The sequence below is a fragment of the Schistocerca nitens genome, chromosome 11, assembly GCF_023898315.1.
Source record: "Schistocerca nitens isolate TAMUIC-IGC-003100 chromosome 11, iqSchNite1.1, whole genome shotgun sequence".
In the NCBI taxonomy this organism is placed as follows: domain Eukaryota; kingdom Metazoa; phylum Arthropoda; class Insecta; order Orthoptera; family Acrididae; genus Schistocerca; species Schistocerca nitens.
The window spans coordinates 203,340,225-203,362,269 of NC_064624.1; the positions used below are offsets into that span (position 1 = coordinate 203,340,225).

General features: G+C 44.7%; 1 protein-coding gene across 1 annotated transcript in view; it reads left to right on the forward strand.

Annotated features, from left to right (window-relative positions):
- Positions 1-22,045, forward strand: part of LOC126212788 (uncharacterized) — a 344,572-nt gene that overhangs the window by 22,953 nt on the left and 299,574 nt on the right. The window contains exons 7-9 of the mRNA XM_049940191.1: positions 6,830-6,922; positions 7,673-7,710; positions 20,629-20,988. Of these exons, the coding sequence (XP_049796148.1) occupies positions 6,830-6,922; positions 7,673-7,710; positions 20,629-20,988 (491 nt within the window). The remainder of the gene's footprint in view (positions 1-6,829; positions 6,923-7,672; positions 7,711-20,628; positions 20,989-22,045) is intronic.

The following is a 22,045-nucleotide window of genomic DNA, read 5'->3' on the forward strand; positions in this document are numbered from 1 at the left end:
AAACTCCAGTTGGCTGCGATGCTTGTTATCCTCGTGTGGTTGGGGGGAGGAGTGGGCAAGGATGAGCAGAATCAGATACTTTCAGGATACAAGGAAAACCTTATATAACAGTATACTGAAGGCACACATTGCCCATGATTGTGTAAGCAGTAGGAGTACGAATGTAAACGTGAACAGTTTTGTGAAATTACATATCCCTCTCGCCAGCTGTGCAATCTAAGTAAGAAAGTCTGTTTCTGACAGTAACTATACTGACAAAGTATTGATGCAATAGTTTCTTATACAAGAATAACTATCATTTTGCAGTCACTTATGATTGATTAGCTGTGTGAGGAAAGTAAAGAGGCTGACAACACTGGGAGTGATATGGCGATGCTTTGTTGCTCTACTTGGATATCCCTTCCGGATACTCATTCCGAGTTTCAACTCAGTTACGCAATCACACGATTTTTGAGAGCGCCAGCAGTTAAGTTGTGTTTTTGATGGATATTACAAAAATGGAACATTGAAATTTAGAGCAACGTTATGCCATCAAGTTTTGTCTATACTTGGAGAATCCGTGAGTGTGACCTTTGAAAACTTAAAACAGGCTTGTGGGGAAACATTCCTTATGAAGACCACAAGATTTTCTGTGGCACAAATCATTCTCGGATGGCCGAGAATACATTGAAGATGAACCTTGCTCTGGGAGACCTTCAACTTCAAAGACCTGTGTGTGCATAAAGAATTTGTTCCTCCAGAACAAACTGTCAACCAAGTATTTTATAAAGATACCCTTGAAGAGCTCAGGAAAAGGGTGGGAAGAGTGAAACTGGACATTGCAGACAAACGGATGCTACTTCATTACAACACCCCGTGTCACACGGCCATTTCCATCGTGGAATTTTTGACCTCAAAAGTCATTCCCGTTATTCCTCAGCACACCCACTCACCTCATCTGAATCCCTGTGAGGTTTTTTTTTTTTTTCCCAAAATGAAAAGGACGTCATTTTGAGACTCCGGAGAACATTCAAACAAAGTGCCCGGCATGTAAAAGGCTCTAAGAGTTGAAGCCTTTCGGCACTGCTACCGAGACTGAGAATGACTACTCGTATTGACATGAATTGCTTCAAAGGCGACACTACTTTTATTTGAAAAAAAAAAAAAAAAAAAAAAAAAAAGTAAAAACTTAGCTAGGAGTTTCATTACTTTTCTCACACACCTCACATTAGTAATTGCTTATGTTATGGTCCAAATTTCTACCCATGCTCCTTCACCCCGATCCCCCAAACTCAGTATATGATTGATTATTATTCATCAGTGTACACATGAAAAATATGTTTATTATTCATCAATGTACACATGAAAAGTAATTTCAAAGTTCTGTCTTTGTACAACTGTTTTCACGTACACCAAGAGTAGTTTAACTGATATTAAAATGATTCTTCTAGCTAATAAGCAACACTGTGCACAATGAACTATGTTACCCAGCCAATATACGTATCCCCCCCCCCCCCCCCCCTCTCTTATGAGTTTGTGACACATAAGAAAACATTCACTGTTTCGACATTGCCATTTCACTTATATAAATGTATTTAACATAGCATTGAGAAACTCTGACTTATGATGCAATTTCAGTGTGAATAAATTGTCACAATCAAAATTGATGATTTAGCCATATATACGTGTTATATACATGCACCAAGGAGAGCAAGAACATCCCCAAAACTCACTGAAATCTGTGATTTACAAGTCTGATGGGGGTCCTGTGATAGATTCAGATTTTCTTCTCTTCACATCGTCTATCCACTGCTACCATTTCCTTCCTCCCCTCATACTCGGTACGGATTTGCCTTTTTCGATGTGTGTTTACATCTGTGCACCTCGAGGCTAGTGGCCGTGCGGCTGTAGATTGCCCCACACCGAAGTAGAGGTGCCTCGTGTGAGCACAGGTGTGAACAGAAGCACTCACACGCACACCTCGAGGAATAGGCACGCGTCTACACACGTGCCTCTGTTTGAGTGCAGTGCGAGCACGGTGACTAGGTGCGAGGTGCACAGGTTCAAACGGTAAACGCACATTCAGCCTGGGCTCTGAGCGACGTGTCCTTTGTTTCCAAACTTTTCCAGCCTATACCTCTTCATACTTGAGGAGGAAAGTGGAAGTATTGAAACTGGGAAGTTTTCCCCATTCCTCTTTTTTTTTTTGTCAGCAAATACTTGGGAGTTTCTTTTATAAGTAATTTGTTTTAATAGTAGCACTGGGCTGTGACGAATAAATACTCTTCTTATGTAATTATTGTCCGCGCCCGGTAGCTGAGTGGTCAGCGCAACAGACTGTCAATCCTAAGAGCCCGTGTTCGATTCCTGGCTGGGTCGGAAATCTTCTCCGCTTGTGGACTGGGTGTTGTGTTGTCCTAATCATCATCATTTCATGCACATCGACGCGCAAGTCGCCGAAGTGGCGTCAAATCGAAAGACTTGCACCGGGCGAGCGGTCTACCCGACGGGAGGCCCTCGTCACACACCATTATTATTTATGTAATTATTGTGAAATAAATGACAATATGGAATTATACTCTTACCTGACCGTCCTTTCTTTCTTTTTACATGAAATGAAGGGAAGGCCGACCACTCATCTGTAACTGACTGATGTGCAACACACAGAGAAGTGTGAGGAAAGTGTTCACATCAGCTTTCGAGCTTTTGCTCTTTCTCCAGGGCTAGTAGATGTATTCCCACACACGACCACACAGTCACTGAAACTTATATTTGTGGCCACGGTGCAACTGAATGTCGTTTACCGATAGCAGTTGCCTCGGCGGGTGGGAATGTGGCGGGGAGGGGATAGGGAAGGACATGTGAGGCGAGTAGGAGTAGTGGAATAGTGTGAAGCACATATTTCGACAGATGGCTCGGAGCCAGCACATTGAGGTAAATGGAGTTCAGACACTAGAACATGTTGGATGTATGGGTGGGGGTGGGGGGGGGGGGTGAAGGGAGAGGAGGAAAGAGAGGAAGGGGGAGAAAAGGAGGGAGACTGGGAGGGAAGAGAGAAGGAGAGAGGGGGGGAGGAGGAACATGTATTACACGTTTTCAAGACCAGGGTGATATTGGGTGATCAGTGAAGTGTTGGTCAGTGGCTGGTTACGACGTTTGCTGGCGTCAGAGGAGACGACGTGGGAGATCTGTGTATGGATGAGTGGGCTTGGATGCTGTCTGTAAGGAAAGGCTCTGGTAGGGTTATAGGAGATGTTCTCATTGACGTGAATTGAATTTTCCATTTCATACAAAGTAGTATTCTCTGTGCCGTTCTGCAGTTTCCCATCAAACATATTTTCATGCTTTAAAACAAATAAAAAAACTATACATGCACAGATTAATATTTCTGTATGAGCTTTACATGCAAATCTTTACAATTGATGGATGAGCAGCTAATTCTACAGTTCAGTATGAATGTCATAGGAAAGTTTTGTAGAATGTAAATAGTTGTGGATTAAAGGGGACCACACACCGTAAAGCAGATGTATTGAATTGTTGATAGGCACACATAGGAGAAGGCAGACTCGTGTGTGCGCATGTGCGCCCACACACACACACACACACACACACACACACACACACACACACGGAACAATATTGGTGCTTGGGGTGTGTGTGTGTGTGTGTGTGTGTGTGTCAAAGGAAAACTTCTGAAAGCTAGCAAGTTTTCCTTCCTTTTATATGTGCCAATTGACAGCTCAACGCTTCAGATTTTGAGTGAGTAATCTCCCTTAATCCAAAAGTATTTAATTCTACATTTCTTGATCTTTATGTAATAGGGGGCACTGTAATTGTGGAATGATACCTCAGCAGTCGAATATTGGTAGAATTTTGAAATATCTGTATGAGTGCAGTTAGTGCACATATCAAAGCCCAGTCCTAGGAAGTGTATTGTTCACTACATTATTATTATTATTATTATTATTTTTTTTTAATTTTTATTTTTTTTTTTTTTAGAGGCAGTCTTCATGTAATGACTACAATTTCTGCATATATACTACCTGCAGATCCACAGTGATTAAAATTAATTATATTCTGTCTTTCTCATTGGTTTGTTACAGACTGGTTCATTTTCTGATGACCCACTTCCCATTTGCGATCTACAGACCATTAAGAAAGAGGTATGTAGCTGCTGCATGTCAGATCAATTCTTTACTTGTCTAATTAACGTTGGGTGTTTTGTGTCTCTGAACTATCAACATGGATGTCAGTGGATGGATAGAGCAGCAGTACTCTCTGTGTACCTCTGTTATTTCCTCCTGTGTAAGAAATGTGAAAATTACCTGATCATCGATGTTGAAATCACGAATATTATGGAATGCAAGTATTAAATGGAAATGTAGACTGACAGTATCTTACATGTAGTGATGGATGCATGATACAATATATATAACTTACCAAACGAAAGCATTGGTATGTTGATAGATACACAAACTCACACACAAAATTCAAGCTTTTGCAACCCACAGTTGCTTCATCAGGAAAGAGGGAAGGAGAGGGAAAGACGAAAGGATGTGGGTTTTAAGGGAGAGGGTAGGAGTCATTCCAATCCCGGGAGCGGAAAGACTTACCTTAGGGGGAAAAAAGGACAGGTATACACTTGCGCGCGCGCGCACACACACACACACACACACACACACACACACACACACACACTCGCGCACACACCCATATCCAACCACACATACACAGACACAAGCAGACATTTGTAAAGGCAAAGAGATTTGGCAGAGATGTCAGTCCAGGCAGAAGTACAGAGGCAAAGATGTTGTTGAAAGACAGGTGAGGTATGAGTGGCGGCAACTTGAAATTAGCAGAGGTTGAGGCCTGGCGGATAATGACAAGAGAGGATATACAGAAGTGCAAGTTCCCATATCCAGAGTTCTGACAGGTCGGTGTTAGTGGGAAGTATCCAGATAACCCGGACGGTGTAACACCGTGCCAAGATGTGCTGGCCGTGCACCGAGGCATGTTTAGCCACAGGGTGATCCTCATTACCGACAAACACTGTCTGCCTGTGTCCATTCGTGTGAATGGACAGTTTGTTGCCGGTCATTCCCACATAGAAAGCTTCACAGTGTACGCAGGTCAGTTGGTAAATCACGTGGGTTCTTTCACACGTGGCTCTGCCTTTGATCGTGTACACCTTCCAGGTTACAGGACTGGAGTAGGTGGTGGTGGGAGGGTGCACGGGACAGGTTTTACACTGGGGGCGGTTGGTCAACCTCCGCTAATTTCAAGTTGCTGCTGCTCATACCTCACCTGTCATTCAACATCATCTCTGCCTCTGTACTTCCGCCTCGACTGACATCTCTGCCCAAACTCTTCGCCTTTACATAAGTCTCCTTGTGTCTGTAAATGTGCGGATGGATGTATGTGTGTGTGTGTGTGTGTGTGTGTGTGTGTGTGTGTGTGTGTGTGTGTGTGCGCGCGCGCGAGTGTATACCTGTCCTTTTTTCCTCCTAAGGTAAGTCTTTCCGCTCCCGCGATTGGAATGACTCCTTACCCTCTCCCTTAAAATTCACATCCTTTCGTCTTTCCCTCTCCTCCCCTCTTTCCTGATGAAGCAACCGTTGGTTGCGAAAGCTTGAATGTTGTGTGTGTGTGTTTGTGTTTATTTGTGTGTCTATCAACATATCAACACTTTCGTTTGGTAAGTTGCATCATCTTTGTTTTTAGATATATTTTTCCCAAGGGGAATGTTTCCCTCTATTATATATATAGCGGAGTCACAGTTAGGCACAACAAGAAGCCTGTAACAAATAAAGCTGTCAATCTGTGAGGCCTTCATCAAAAATAGACGATAGGTGCGGCATGAGCGTGTGCCCGCCCCCCACCCACCCACCCACCCACCCACACACACACACACACACACACACACACACACACAAAAATGCAACTCGCAAACATGACTGCAGTCTCAGGCAACTGTAGTCACACTGCAAGCGGCAGCACCAGTGCACAATGGGAGTGGCGAGTGGGTGGGGCTAAGGAGGAGGCTGGAGGAGGGTGGGGGAGGGCGTGGTGGGCGGTGCAGTGCTGCTGGGGAGCTCACAGGGACGAGTCGAAGAGTGTGGAGCAGCTACGTGCAGTCGGGAGGTTAGACGGTGGGCAGGGGGTGCGTAGTGCATAGCACTATACAGCTCTCATCCAGTCTCTTCGCTTCTCTACTTTTCCGCTACTCCCTCTCCTCACCTCTCCCCTACCTGCCATCTAACCTCCCAACTGCACACAGCTGCAGTTGCACTGTCCGCAACTCCTATCCTACTATCCCTCCCCCACCCTGCTCCAGCCTCCTCCTCAGCCCCACCCAGTCGCCGCTCCCATTGTGCACTGGTGCTGCCGCATGCAGTGTGACTACAGTTGCCTGAGACTGCAGTCGTGTGTTTCTGGGTTGCATTTGTGTGTGTGTGTGTGTGTGTGTGTGTGTGTGATCTATTTTTGATGAAGGCCTTCCGGGCTGAAAGCTTCATTTGTGACAGTCTTTTTGTTGTGCCTAACTGTGACTCATCATCTCCAATATGTGGTGAATAGCATCTTTCCTTTTCGTGATATTGTTACAGTCCATTCTGGATTTTCCACTGTTTGATTAAGAACAACAAAGCCATTTTAAGCTTTCGTCCCACGTAACAAAACGTATTCCACCGCATATCGCCATTACCCTTTGTGTTCCATGTGAGGCTGGCTTCAGTGTACTGAGAGCAATCCAATGAAGATGAAGAACTTAACCTTCAAAATGAGAGCCTAATACTATGTGGGGATATAGGTTGATATCTTCAATTAATACAGATTATTTTCCTGTTTCCAGGTTGCTGAAGATGTATTAGCAGTCTTGAGTTTCAGTGGATGTGTTAAAGAGGAGCCAGAATTAGATATAGGAGTGGAAGCAACTGAGAATGAGGTAAGTTTTCACACACACACACACACACACACACACACACACACACATTATATATATATCACCCTAAACTTCTTATGTCGACCTTGAGGCATCACACCCTATATATGTTGTGACTTACCAAACGGGAAAGCACTGGTAGATAGACACAATAAAAAACACTCAAACACACACACACACAAATATCAAGCTTTCTGCTTGACTGCCTGTGGCCCACAGCCTTCATGTATGCAATAAGAGATGCTGCCTGTGTTTGGGGGAGGGGGACATCTTATCACTTTCCTTGCTCTACGTCCAAGTGGTACCGTGTGTGATCCTGCCAGTATGCGGGGTGGTATGGAATGCCAAGAATGTTGCAAAATGAATTTAAAACACCAAATGACATTACGAAAAAATGCAATATGTATGTGTCTAACAGGGAGCTTTCTACAAGCTGACAAATATTTAATTTTTGTGAGTAGTGGCAGCGGCAGTAGTATTGGTAGTAGTAATGTTGATATATAAAGAAAATTGAGAAAGAGTAAAGGTATATTTGAAATAAGTTAACATAAATTACAAGTGATGTATTATATTGTTAGTACATTGCATAATTTTCACAGTTGATGATTTGCATGCTTTGCTGCATCTGACACATATTATCAGTAAGAAGCATTGAGGAATAACCAATTATTTACAGCTGTTACTGTAGTTTCCTTTATTTATTGTAAAGTATCATTGGATTAGTTCACCTGAAACCGCTTCCAATTGTTCCAGGAGGCAGATACAAGAGGACACTTTCCAGATATTACATGGTAAAAGCTTCATTATTTTATTGGCATTTTCTTTTACCTGGTAGTGTTGGGGCCATCATGTTTCCTTCCACATCTATCAACACTATCCCTTAGAAATTCTCATTGAATATAGTGGCACACGGAGGTAAACGTTGTGATGGTTGCTAGGAAAAGAACATGGACAATTTCTTCCCCATCTCTACCCACACAATGTGCATAAAAATAAGTATTCAGTAAGGTTAAAGATTGTAATATAACTGTAGCCGGCCGCGGTGGTCTCGCAGTTCTAGGCGCGCAGTCCGGAACCGTGCGACTGCTACGGTCGCAGGTTCGACTCCTGCCTCGGGCATGGATGTGTGTGATGTCCTTAGGTTAGTTAGGTTTAATTAGTTCTAAGTTCTAGGGGACTTATGACCACAGCAGTTGAGTCCCATAGTGCTCAGAGCCATTTGAACCATTTTTTTGTAATATAACTGTTAAATTTCTACTTGGTGAGCATATCCTTGTGTTTTCTATTTCTTGTAACCCATTGCTTTCTTCCCCATCTCACTGTGTTTGTGACCTTCCTTCCAGTCATCTAGGATCCGTATCCTCTGCCTTCCTGCTTGTCTCTTCTTCATTACTTATTGATAAATAATGGTCTGTATTGTCTCATTTTCCCTTCTAATACACCTAATCTACACTTTCTACCTTATTTTCATCACTACCGTTAATTAGCTGCCTTGACGTAATCTTCTTATGTCTTTCTAAATAGTCACCAAGTGCAACAGCTGAGCTCGTTTCATTAAATCAGTCATGGTTTTTTACCAGTTCTGGTTCATTTAATATTTGAATATACCTGTTTTTAGTATTTAACCATACGTCTAGTGTCAGATTTCATAAAATGAAAAACACTGTTAGTGCCAACACCGTACACTCAGAAAATAAAGTTAATCAATATTGAACTACAAGATTAGTAATAAATGAAAAGCACCAGTTTGCTTTCGTTCTACAATATTGTAGAACAAAAGCAAACTGCTGCTTTTCATTTATTATACTGTTGTTCTAGCAAGAACCGACATAAGATTCTGCTAACATTCAAGATTAGTATTTAGTAAAATGATTCTTGCAGAAAAAGTTGCTCTCTTGATTTTGATGTAATAAGAGGCAGCTCCATTTATTTGCCAAGAGTGGCACAGGCACCCCAGAAACAGATCTACTGCTATTGTGCAGTCCCAACTACATACGTCACATCTCTGAAATCGAATCCCTTGTTCTCCAGCACCTGGAACAGCTTTCCAGACATTGCCCCCTACAAGTTATCCAACCTGCTGACATCCTACTGCCACCTTGGGGCACCCCTGTCTGACTCGTAGTATTCCTCCTCGTCAACCGCTCGTAGTATCCAGACCCTGCCTAGCTGACCTTTCCAGTCTGCAGTAGCCCCAAAAACTTCCTACCAACATCCAGGTCTGAAACAATCCCAGGACACTGTTGTTAACATGTCCACCAAAATCCACAGCCCCACAGAAATTTCAATCCTATCCAGAGGCCTCACCTTCAGCCCTACAAGCAAATTTAACCATAAATGATGACTAACTGACAACCTCAGCTGCCTACAGGTGTTGTTGATATACCTCGATGTGGACAGCTGAAAATGTGTGCCCCGACCGGGACTCGAACCCTGGATCTCCTGCTTACACGGCAGACGCTCTGTCCGTCTGAGCCACCGAGGACACAGATGAATAGCGCGACTGCAGGGACTTATCCCTTGCACGCTTCCCGTGAGACTCACATTCCCAACTGTCCACAATTCTACATACGTATTGTACCTTATAGACATTTGCCCGTCCACTCATTACTCGGGCACGCTTTGGCGATTCCCGTAAGAGTTTGGGCAACCTGTGCGCGTTCGCACAGACGAAGGTCGATGGCTGGGTAGCCTTTAACTATATATACGAAGACAGTAACTTGTTGTCGAAAGAACAGTTAACTGCTGATGACCGTGCAGCTTTTCCCTGGTATAAATGATGACTAACTGACAACCTCAGCATCATTTATTCCAGGGAAAAGCTGCACGGTCATCAACAGGAACTCTTCTTTCTAGAACAAGCTACTGTCTTCGTATATAAATTTAACCGTGTTGAACTTGTCAAAGATTTGCTATCCTCACATTCCTTGCAATGGAAATGCCTCTGTGCCACCAATCTGTCCGACGAAAGTCGACCTAATCCCTGCATTGAACCCCGCCTCTCTCGTACCACCGTCCAGCCGTGATCACTCCTACCTCCCTTCCCACGTAACAATCTCCTGGTTACCTGTGAGGAATTCCTTACCTGTAACTTGGCCTCATCATCCATCCCAGGTCTCTTCCTAAGGACGCCAACCTTTCAGCAGAAGAAAAGATAGTCATACACTGCCTCGAAACAATCGAGACCTAACCACGTTATTTGCAGGTTAAGGTTCCACCACTGCCATTAGGAATTGCAGTGACTATCTGATGGAAGACCTCCACATATTCATCTGTTTCTTCACCTATAAACTGTGCAGCAGTGATCCCATCCCAGAAGTCCAGCATACCCTCCTTAGGCCCTTCCCAGAACCTCTTCGCTAAATCATTTCCTTACTCGCTCGTATCACACCTTGTGCACCCACATTCTACTTGCACCCCAAAATTGGCAAACCCAATTATCCTGGATTCCCCCTATGTAGCTGCTTATTGTGCCCCTACTTAAAGAATTTCAACCCTCAGTGACCAGTACGTCCAACCGACTGCCAAAAATCTAGCCTCCTGTGTCAGAGATACCAGCCACTTCCCTTACCTGCTGGAACACTGTTCGTCACTCTTGACACCACTTTCCTAGCTACACACAAACTTCCCTCACGCCCGTGGTCTTGCCGCTATTGATCACTACGTCTCCCAATATCCTTCAGACTCTATATCTACTACCTCATTCCTTACACACGTTGTTAACTTTATCTTAACACACCTACTTGTACTTTGAAGGGAAGGTATACAAACAAATCCACGGTATAGCTGTGGGCACCCGCACGCCACCCTCCTACGTCAACCCTTTTATGGACCACCTCTAGAGGAGACCTTGCTAGGTTCCGAAAGCACCAAACCCCTAGCCTGGTTCAGGTTCACTGATGATATCTTCATGATCTGCACTCAGGGCCAAGACACCCTATCTTCATTCCTTTATAACCTCAACACCTTCTGTCCCATCTGCTTCACCTATCCTCCCCAATTCAGTGTACCACCGTGCTGGACGTTGGCCGCCTCCTCTCTGATGGCTCCATCCGCACCTCTGTCTGCACTGAAACCACCAACAGTACCTGCATTTCAACAGCTGCCACCCCCTTCCCACCAAGAAATCCTTCCCATGCAGCCTGGTCACCCCTGGATGGTGGGTCGTTCATCTCCCAGAACGTCGGCCCCAGGTCAGGTTGTACGATTGCGGTCCGCGTCAGAGAGCTTCTCTCCGGGCTTGGGGTTTTCCCTGTTCCACCTCCTTTCCGGGCCCCTCTGCGTACACCCCCGTGGTGTGTTCCTATCCCTTGCCTTCGGCTCGAATTGGGCCAAAAAAACTCAGTCCCTCCGGAGGCCTTCCGCCGCCGCTTTCTTTCCATCCTCGCAACGTATCAGGGCTCTGGCGTTGTATACACTGACGGTTCGACGGTTGCCGGTGTGTCAGTTACGCTCTGCCTCTAGGGGACCACTACGAACAACGTTCCTTGCCGGCTGGCTGCAGCGTTTTCACTGCTGAGCTGGTCGCCATCTTTCGTGCCCTAGAGTATATCCGCTCCTGCTCACGTGAGTCCTTCGTTATCTGTAGCGACTCCCTGAGCGGTTTACGAGCTATCGACCAGTGTTTTCCTCGCTATTGTCTGGTGACGGCTGTCCGGGAGTCCCTCCGTACTCTTGCCCGTTGCGGCCATTCTGTGGTCTGTGTGTGGACCCCCCATGTTGGGATACCCGGCAATGAACATGTCGACAGCCTGGCCAAACAGGCCACCAGAAAACCATCTCTGGACATTGGCCTCCCGGAGACTGATTTGCGAGCGATCTTACGCCGCAAAGTTTTCGAACTTTGGGACACTGAATGGCGCAACCTGACGACGCCAAACAAACTCCGTCCTATCGAGGAGACGACGGATGCGTGGCGGTTATCCGTGCGAGCCACTCGCAGGGACTCAGTAGTCCTTTGTCGGCTCCGCATTGGCCCCACCCGCTTGACACACAGCCATTTACTGCACTGTGAGGACCCGCCTCTATGTCGCTGCGGGTCGGCTTTGACAGCGGTCCACATTTTGTTGGCCTGTCCCCTTTTAACTGCGCTCAGGCAGACGTTTGCGCTGCCTGATACACTCCGTGCCCTTTTAAGAGATGACACTGCTATGGCAGGCTCAGTTTTGCGTTTTATTTGGGCAGGGGGCTTTTATCCCTTAATCTAAGTGTTTGTCCTTTTTGTATTGATTCTGGCCTTTGGCCTGCGATTTTAGTCTGAGTTTTTAGTGTGTTTCTCGGTGGCTGGCTTTTCCTTTTTTTTTCCTCTATGGTCGTCCAACCACTGTCACACTCTGTGTGATTTTAATTCCTTTTGTCTGGCCTCTGTCTTAAGTCTTTCTTGTCCTGTGTCATCTGTCGTCTTTTCCATTGTCGTTTTTATTCTGTGTGGGTGTTTTTAAGTTTTGGAAAAAGGGACCGATGGCCGTAGCAGCCTGGTCCCTTTAATCCCACAAACCAACCAACCAACCAACCAACCAACCTGGATGGTGGGTGTGCAGTGACAAGAACTCCCTTCCCCAGAGTATGATGAGCATCCCACAACAGCCTTCTCAGATGGGCACTATCCTGTAGAACTAGCCTGCAAACAGATTTCCTGTTCCACATCTCAACACAGCTCCTGTCCTCCCACTACCCCTAAGAACTAGCGGCAAAGGAACAACCCCTTCATCTCCTGACAGCATTCAGACTCGAACAACTGAACCACGTCCTCGATTACCTATTGTCCTGCCTCGAAATTGGGGACACCCTACCAGAGATACTTCCCACCCCTCCTTCCACCGCCCATGCAACCTCCACTATATTCTAGTCCATCCGTATGCCACTCCCAGTCCCAACCTCTTGCCACAAAGATTATATCCTGTGGAAGACCCGAGTGTTAACATCTGCAAGATCTGCTCAGTCCACCCATCCAGCACTTCCTGTTACAGTCCAGTCACATGCTTATCACTTCCTATCAGGGGCAGGACCATCTGTGAAAGCAGCCATGTCATTTACGAGGTGCATTCAAGTTCTAGGCCTCTGATTTTTTTTCTCCAGACTGGAAAGATATAGAAACATGCACATTGTTTTAAAATGAGGCCGCGTTCATTGTCAATACGTCCCAGAGATGGCAGCACCGTATGGCAGATGGAATTTTACCGCCAGCGGCGAGAATGAGAACTGTTTTAAATACTTAAAATGGTGACGTTTTCCTTACTTGAACAGCGTGCAATCATTCGTTTTCTGAATTTGCGTGGTATGAAACCAATTGAAATTCATTGACAGTTGAAGGAGACACGTGGTGACGGAGTTACGGATGTGTCAAAAGTGCGTTCGTGGGTGCGACAGTTTAATGAAGGCAGAACATCGTGTGACAACAAACCGAAACAACTTTGGGCTCACACGAGCCGGTCTGACGACATGATCGAGAAAGTGGAGAGAATTGTTTTGGGGGATCGCCGAATGACTGTTGAACAGATCGCCTCCAGAGTTGGCATTTCTGTGGGTTCTGTGCACACAATCCTGCACGACGACCTGAAAATGCGAAAAGTGTCATCCAGGTGGGTGCCACGAATGCTGACGGGCGACCACACGGCTGCCCGTGTGGCACGTTGTCGAGCAATGTTGACGTGCAACGACAGCACGAATGGGACTTTCTTTTCGTCGGTTGTGACAATGGATGAGACGTGGATGCCATTTTCCAATCCAGAAACAAAGTGCCAGTCAGCTCAGTGGAAGCACACAGATTCACCGCCACCAAAAAAATTTCGGGTAACCGCCAGTGCTGAAAAAATTATGGTGTCCATGTTCTGGGACAGCGAGGGTGTAATCCTTACCCATTGCGTTCCAAAGGGCACTATGGTAACAGGTGCATCCTACGAAAATGTTTTGAAGAACAAATTCCTTCCCGCACTGCAACAAAAACGTCTGGGAAGGGCTGCGTGTGTGCTGTTTCACCGAGACAACGCACCCGCACATCGAGCTAACGTTACGCGACAGTTTCTTCGTGATAACAACTTTGAAGTGATTCCTCATGCTCCCTACTCACCTGACCTGGCTCCTAGTGACTTTTGGCTTTTTCCAACATGAAAGACACTCTCCGTGGCCACACATTCACCAGCCGTGCTGCTATTGCCTCAGCGATTTTCCAGTGGTCAAAACAGACTCCTGAAGAAGCCTTCGCCGCTGCCACGGAATCATGGCGTCAGCATTGTGAAAAATGTGTACGTCTGCAGGGCGATTACGTCGAGAAGTAATGCCAGTTACATCGATTTCGGGTGAGTAGGGCCAGCGCAAAGTAGATCACCTTGTAGCACCATATACAACTCAAGATAACATGCTTGATTTCAGAGGCCCTTACAACACATTCTCTGTTCCCAAAATTATCCCAACCTCAACCTATGGTAACATACTGTCCACACACCCTTCACCCAAGTTTCTGCCCCCTCTGTCCTGTCACCTTCTCCGTATTCTCATCTCACAGCCTCTTTGTTTGCCACCATCTGCCGATGCACCCGCCCATCTTTCCCCACCTCCCTGCCTCACAACCTCGTGACGCTGTGCCTGTTGGCATTCTAGTCCCTGCACACTCAGCCAGACAGCACTCCCCTCTCCCCCCACCCACACACTCCTATCCCTTCCCCTTCCCTGCACACTCAAAATTGCTGCTACCATCTCATATGACAGCTGCATTCTGGTCCGAGCTGCCACAGTTGGCGGTCATGTGTGTATGAAGTGTGCTTGCTTATATGAATGACTGGTATTTGTTTCTCTTTGTTTTTCTGATGAATGCATTGGCTGAAAGCGTGTGTGTAAGTGTCTTTTAACTGTACCTGTCTGCAACTTAATGTGTTATCTTTATGGTAAGTAGCAATCATCTTTTCCTATATTATCTCACATTCCCCTTTGGCTGATGACAGTTATCTGATATACAGAGACTATCAAATAATTTCAAGATCTGCTACAGCTTTTCTCTCAAAGTTTTTATGGATAAGCACTATTTTTAATTTATTTTTAGCTTTACATATTTTCTAATTTGTGTGCAAGGCATTACCAAGACATGTATTGTCAGCATTTCTATGTCTTAATAAAAGTGGTGCCCATATTATGACACAATAAAGAAAATATGTTTTCTCACAATTGCGTGTTATATATCAAAAGTATGAAGTGTTCTACAAATGTTTGCTGAAACGTGGCTGTTTATAAATGGGTTTCAGCTTTGCCTGGTTAGCTGATGCAATAGTAAGGTTCGACTGATAAAGGAAGCATAATGTGAGTCAATGAAAGATGCATTTGTAAGACTCTGTATGATGTCGACACGGTACTGTGATGAAAGATGCAAAAAATTCTCAGGAAAATAGCTGTAATCTAAAGGTAAAGAAGGATAATACACGATACATACAAGTTTTCTGAAGTTAGATTTAGGATTGTAAGTCATATTCAGGAGAATACGTAAATCCAGATTTTAACTTAATAATGATGAAGAGCATGCTGAATCGAAAGACGATTGTCGTGTGGAAAGATGTGGGATGTAAAAGTAATGCAAAATGACGGGTGCATTTGCAATGCACTAAGAAGTTGAAGAGGAGTGGACATCTCAAAAAAATGGCAGTTGCAGAAGTTGGACAGACAAATGAAGGTACAAGGAGGGTAATTGCAAATAAAACCCTGGGTATCAAAGAAATATCTAAATAGATCAAAGAAAGAAAGAAAGAAGTACAAAAATGCTAAAGGAAAGACAAAAATGCAGCAATATGAATCATGCAGGAACGAAATAAATACAATATGCAAGGAATCTGAGGTGAAGTGTCTAGTAAAAATGTGAAAAAACTGAAAAAGAAATGGACGACGGAAGCGTTGGTGCAGCATTTAGAAAAATCAAAACCACATTCAGTGAAATATGAAGTAAAAATATTAATATTATGAGTGCAGGATAAACTTCAATATTAAACACAGAGGAAAGAGTAGATAGCTGGAAAGAGGACATCGAAGGCCTCTGAGATGTGGAGGACTCGTCTCGTGAAGTGATAAAAGCAGAATTGGGAGTCAGTACTGAAGACATCGGAGATCTGATCTTAGAGTCAGAGTTTGGAAGACTTGTGATCAAATCAGGTGGAAGGCATAGATAACTTTCCATCCGAGTTCCAGACATCATTGTGGGATGTGGCAGCCAGATGACTGTTACGGTTGATGTGTAGAATCAGATAAGTGTGAGGACTGTTGCCCAAGCAGCGTAACAGCTCACGCATCCAAGCCGTTGACAAGAATGGAAAAGAACATTGAGGAGCTGCTAGATAACAATCAATTTGGCTTTTGGAAATTTCAAGGTATTAGAGAAGCATTTCCAATGTCGTGTTTGGTAATAGAATCGAGCCTTGAAAGAAATCGAGACACATTTGTAGGATTTGTCAACCTAGAAGAAAAAAGTTCAGTGGGGTAAAATCATGGATGATGATTGAAATTCTGAAAAAAGTAAGGGTGAGCTATAGGGAAAGTGGGTAATAATGCAGTATGTGGAAGAACCAAGAGGAAGAAATACGAATCAAACGCCAAGAACAAAATGCTTGAATTAAAAAGGGTGTAAGTTCAGTCTCTGTATTGAAGAAGCAGTGATAGAAATGAAAGAAACGTTCAATAATGGGATTAAACTTACGGGTGAAACGATATCAGTGATAAGATTCACAGATGACATAGCCGTCCTCAGTGAAAGTGAAGAAGAATTGCAGGACGTGTTGGTCCGAATAACAGTCTAATGAGTAATTCTACAGTTTGAGGGTGAACTCAGGAAAGATGAAAGTAATGAGGAGCCTAAGAACTGAGAATAGCAATGAACTTAATAGCAAAACTGGCGCCCACGAAGCAGATGGAGTTAAAGAATTCTGCAAAATAACACACGACACCGAAGCAAGTGGGACGCAAAAAGAAGACGAGGACAGGCAAAAATGTCAGATGATGTGACGTGTGTTAAGACATCGGGGAATAACTTCGTGTCATTAGAGGCAGCTGTATGACGGTAAAAACTGTAGTGGAAGACAGAGATTGGAATACATCTAGCATGTAACTGAGGACATTTGGTGAAAGTACTCCTCTGAGATGGAATTTGTGGTGGGTTGAATCAAAGATGTTGGAAGATAAAATAATTATAATGAAATAAAAATAATGAAAGGAAAGTTTTTGTTGTAGGAAAGTTCTTGTAGACTGTAAATACTTTGGGATTAAAGGAGACCACTCAGCAAACAGCAGAAGCATTCAGTTGTCAATAGACACACACACAAGTACAAAATCTGCTAACTTCTAAAATTTGCTACCTTCTGTTTTTCAGTTCTCCATTAACTTTAAAGAATTTAAAAATCAAAATTTTTAGTGATCTGTATTACATTCAATTCATTTAAAGATATTCACAGCCTACACGAGTTCGGCTTTTACCTCACCTGGTTATTAGGGGAGCATCACTTCGCTGGAGTTGATAGTCAACTATCTCACCCTGTGATAAGCTTCTGTCATTTTATGAGCTCTTTATTCAAAAGGTGCAGTCCGTGTCCATTCGTATCAAATTCTTAAAATAATTCATTCCACATCAGTATTTCAGTTTTTTCCTCCCTCATGTTACAGTGAGTGGGGAGATACTGGTTGTGCAGGTACCCTGCACCACGTACTGTATTTGCCTAGTGGAATGTAGATTACGATATAGACAGAAAAAAAACTGAACTCGGGTGTGTGTTCTGTGCCTAAGAAACCATGGCACTAGGCTATTACCTAATGAAAGAGTATTTTTTTGTTGGCCTGTGTAGGAGACACAAGTCTGACTAGTCCCCACTATGTCACCCGTAACTACATCTACTTCTGTACTCTGAAAGCCAACTTCTGGTACGTGTCGGAGGCTACTTCGTGTACCTCAGTGACTTTCCCTCTTTCTTGTTCTGTTCACAAATGGTGCACAGAAAGGACTATTGCCGGTAAGATTCTGTGTGAGTTAGAATGTCTCTAATTTTATCTTCATTTTTTCTTCACGAGATCTATGTAGAGAGGAAGCAAATTATGTTCGAGTCTTGTAGGAGTGTACAGTCACATAACTAGCAGTAAACCACACTGTGATGCCAATTCTGGATTTTTATTGTTTGCGACTGGAATCGGTCGAGGACCTCCTTCACAAGTTCGACAGTTGGCTGGAGTTGATACAAATAAGAAACAAAGCATTGCATGGGTAATGGAGAAATGGAGAAGATACTGAAATTTAAGATTTGTGTATTAATTCACTCATTCATTCCTCACATTTACAACCTATTATGTGGAAAATTAAAGAGGCCATACATCTCACATTTTTGTGGATAATAATTAGTATTTATTCTGTAATGGTACATGGAATCATTACAAAAAAAGAAAAAGCAAAATAATATGAGGGAGAACTTTTTTCTTCTGCTACAGAACTGTTCCCAATCCTTACTCCACTAACCAACAACACTGCCTAGAAAATAAATAAATGACTGAGAAGTGGAGAAGAAAATGAAATGAATCTTCACAGGTAGAGGTGGTATGTGGTCTTGTTTTAGTGGTTACAAAGCTGAGACAGATTTAGAAAGAACTTGGCAGTTTGAGCCCATTCATCAGTATGACGTGCACCCTTTGTTGTCTCGGTGCGTGCACTGATTTGGTCGGGTCTGGTGTCTTACAGCTGTCGTAGCCTTCCCTGAGACAAGCTGACCAAAAACTGTCGTAACTGGTCCTCTTTACGCACTAACATCGAGTCGATATCTGATGTCGTCCCACGCATCGTTTCTTACGAGAGATCTGGGGTCATTGTTGGCCACGGGAGTACCTCGACATTACTTACGTAGACAGACCGAATGTCAGGTACCACGTGTAGACGCGTGCGGTCCTGTCATAGCATCACAGTACTGTCGTACGAAAGGTAACATACGAGGATGCGAAATGTCTGTTACGTGCTGTTGTGCTGTAAGAGATCCACTCGGGTACAGAGAGCCGTTGCCTGAAGTCGTGTGCAATCTCTCCCCACACCGTTTCCATAGGAATAACACTGTCGTGTCTCCCTAAAACAGTGGAAGAGAGGAACCTGTCCCCATGTCACTGCATACTTGCCGATGACAGCTATCTGGGGTAGTTCAGAACTACCGAACACGTCGCAATATCATTCGTCTGCTGTTTGTGCTAGCCAGTCGTGGCAACACTGCAAACCACTTACGTTGTGGTGTTACCTGCTACCTGTGCACAGGACAGTAATTGTCTAGTCCGGTTGCTATTAGTCTCTGACCAGTGGTACAGGACGAGACAAAAAGTTACAGGGAGTCTGTTACTCGCTCACAGGTGGCTGGCGCGGATCTGAACGGTCACGATGTGCTCTGCGCACAGTATGGCGATCTTCCCATATTGTGGTCAGATGTCACCTATCGAAACCGTGACGGTGAACGTGCCTATCCTCCCATTCGCGTGCAGTCCGGCATCGGGTCTCTGTCACCTGTCGCACCTGAATGCTCCACAAATCTGGATATTGCACGATTCGACCAGCTGGCCGAGTGGATACACGCAGTGAGGCTCCTTTCAGTATCAGTCGGGCTCTCTTAAATGAGCCCCCGTCATCTCCGTGATCACTCAGCATCTGACACTATTCGAGCCCCTTATATACCATACAGGGCCTGGTAAATACACTAAACGAGAACAACGCTAACACACTTTGGTTGCCATTCTACCTGTCAGACAGAATTGTGGCTCTGGTCATCTACATATATTTACCAATTGTGTGTCTGTGTAGAAAGTTACATTGAGTCTGATGATGGCTTTTGGATGCTTACATATTTATGTACATGTCATAATATTTTTATGTATTTATTTTTTTGAGCTACTGGACTACTGTGCGTACTACAGATTGTATGGGTAAAATCTGTAAACTTCCCTTTATGTTTGTTTATTAGGGTATATCTGAAGTGTAGAAGGTTTCCTCCTCTGGTGGGTCTATTCTGAAAACTACCCTGGTCAGTAGCCATTGTCTACCGAGTTCCTCAGGCATCAGCAATGTTTCCTCTCTGCAAATAAATTCCACTATTCTCTGTACCTTCAAGTCCACATTTCCATAATCACTAACGATGGACAGTCTCGAAAATTATTTCATCTCGTAGCCACCAATCTGTCGCTCTCGGCTACACGTAAAGCGTGTCGTGTTGCCGAGATGTCGGCATGCCGGCATGTGGGTGAATTCTTCGTGAAGTGCTCTTTGGCCTTCCTCTGTACTGTGGCTCCCGTATCGTCAGACGCACTGGGTGAACTCGTTCCTCGGCACCGCTTCGGGACGCGGCACCTGTAGTGCCCGGGGACCGTTACCCGCTACATCTGGCTGGAGCACACTGTCCCACAGTACGTCCTCCAGAGGACCTACACTGCAGCAGGCACATCTGTCGTCACTCGCCTTCTGATTTCCTACAGATACGTAGCGTATGGTCCGTGACCTGTCAGGTAATGTGTCACTCTGTATGATAGGTGAAAAAAATTGGTTTTAGTCTCTCTTACCTTAGAGAGAACACCGTATGTTTTGTTTGCCCATTCATTGTGTATCTTATAATGACGTACTCAGTTTGGCCTCAATTCCGAGCATCGTTCGCAGCTTAGTTTGAATGCCTTTCTATAACCTCCATAGAGCTCTTTAACCATTGTACACCATCCTTGTCCCACTGAAACAGGTACACCACACCGACCTCGACCAGTCTGTCGGCTTCTGCGGTCGGCAGCAGTGTCCGGTCCGCGCCCGACTTGCCGCACTCTGGCGGCGACCTCTGCGAGCCCGACACGGCGGCGCCAGGTGTGACGACGTCGGCGAGTGGCGTCGGTACTTTAACTCCCGCACCCGGTGTCACCGCCGACAGGAGTGGTGACGGCGGTACCGGTACCGACAGTGAGAGAATCGCCACCAGCGGCGGTGCCGACGGGGCGGGCGAGGGGCAGCTCCTCGGTGACGGTGGCTCTGCGAGTACTGCCGACACGAGGCCACCGTTCTCCTACAGGACTCTCATTTCTATGGCCATAGCGCAGTCTCCACTCAGGTTGGTAACATTTCTGCAAAGTGCGAAATATCTTCATTAACATACATTACGCCATCCTTAATATGTGCCATTGTAGTTCAGCACAGTGCTCGGTACCTCGCACATACGATAGATATAAATTAGTGTTGCTCTGGTCATTGACCGTTAGTTTCGTTTGGTGTATTTCTGGATTAGTTTCCCTCGCACCTATCCTCGTAATACCAGTGCAACTGCTCCACCTAACTCCGCACGGTCTGAGGCGCCTCGTCACGGTTCGCGCAGCTCCCCCTGTCGGAGGTTCGAGTCCTCCCTCGGGCGTGGGTGTGTGTGTCGTCCTTAGCGTAAGTTAGTTTGAGTTAGAGTAAGTAGTGTGTAAGCTTACTGACTGATGAACTCGGCAGTTTGGTCCCGTAATACCTTACCACAAATTTCCAAATTTGAACTTTCTCGACAGTGATGAAGATTTTTTTTTAATTTTATGTTTTAAATTTTTTTTCCACCAGTCTTCTGACTGGTTTGTTGTGGCCCCCACGACCAACTTCATCGTGTCATTTGTCCTCAGTTGTTTGTCAAAATATTTAAATTTCTGTCTTTCGATACAGTTTGTACCTTCTACAGCTCTCTCTGGTACTACGCAAGCTATTCCCTGATCTTTTAATTCTTGCGTGGATGTCCCTCCTTCTTATCGAGGTTTATATCGTATTTCTCTCCTCACTGATTTTGCACAGAAAATTGCCATTTCTCATCCTCTCAATCTATCTAATTTTCAGAATCCTTCTATAGCTCCACATCTCAGATGCATCCAATCTCTTCTTGTGTTCTGGTTTCCCCACATTCCGTGATTCACTTCCGTGCGTGCTCTGCTCCAACTTGCATTCTCGGGAATTTCTACCTCAGATTAAAGTCTATGTTAGATATTACCAGACTCCTTTTGAGCAGGAACGACCTATTTGCCTGTGCCAGTCTACTTTTTATATCCTCCTTCCCCTCTCATGACATATTTTATTTCCAGTGTAGCTGAATTGCTCCACTTCTATTGTGTGGTCCCCAAGTTCAAGGTTAAATTAATCACTTTGCA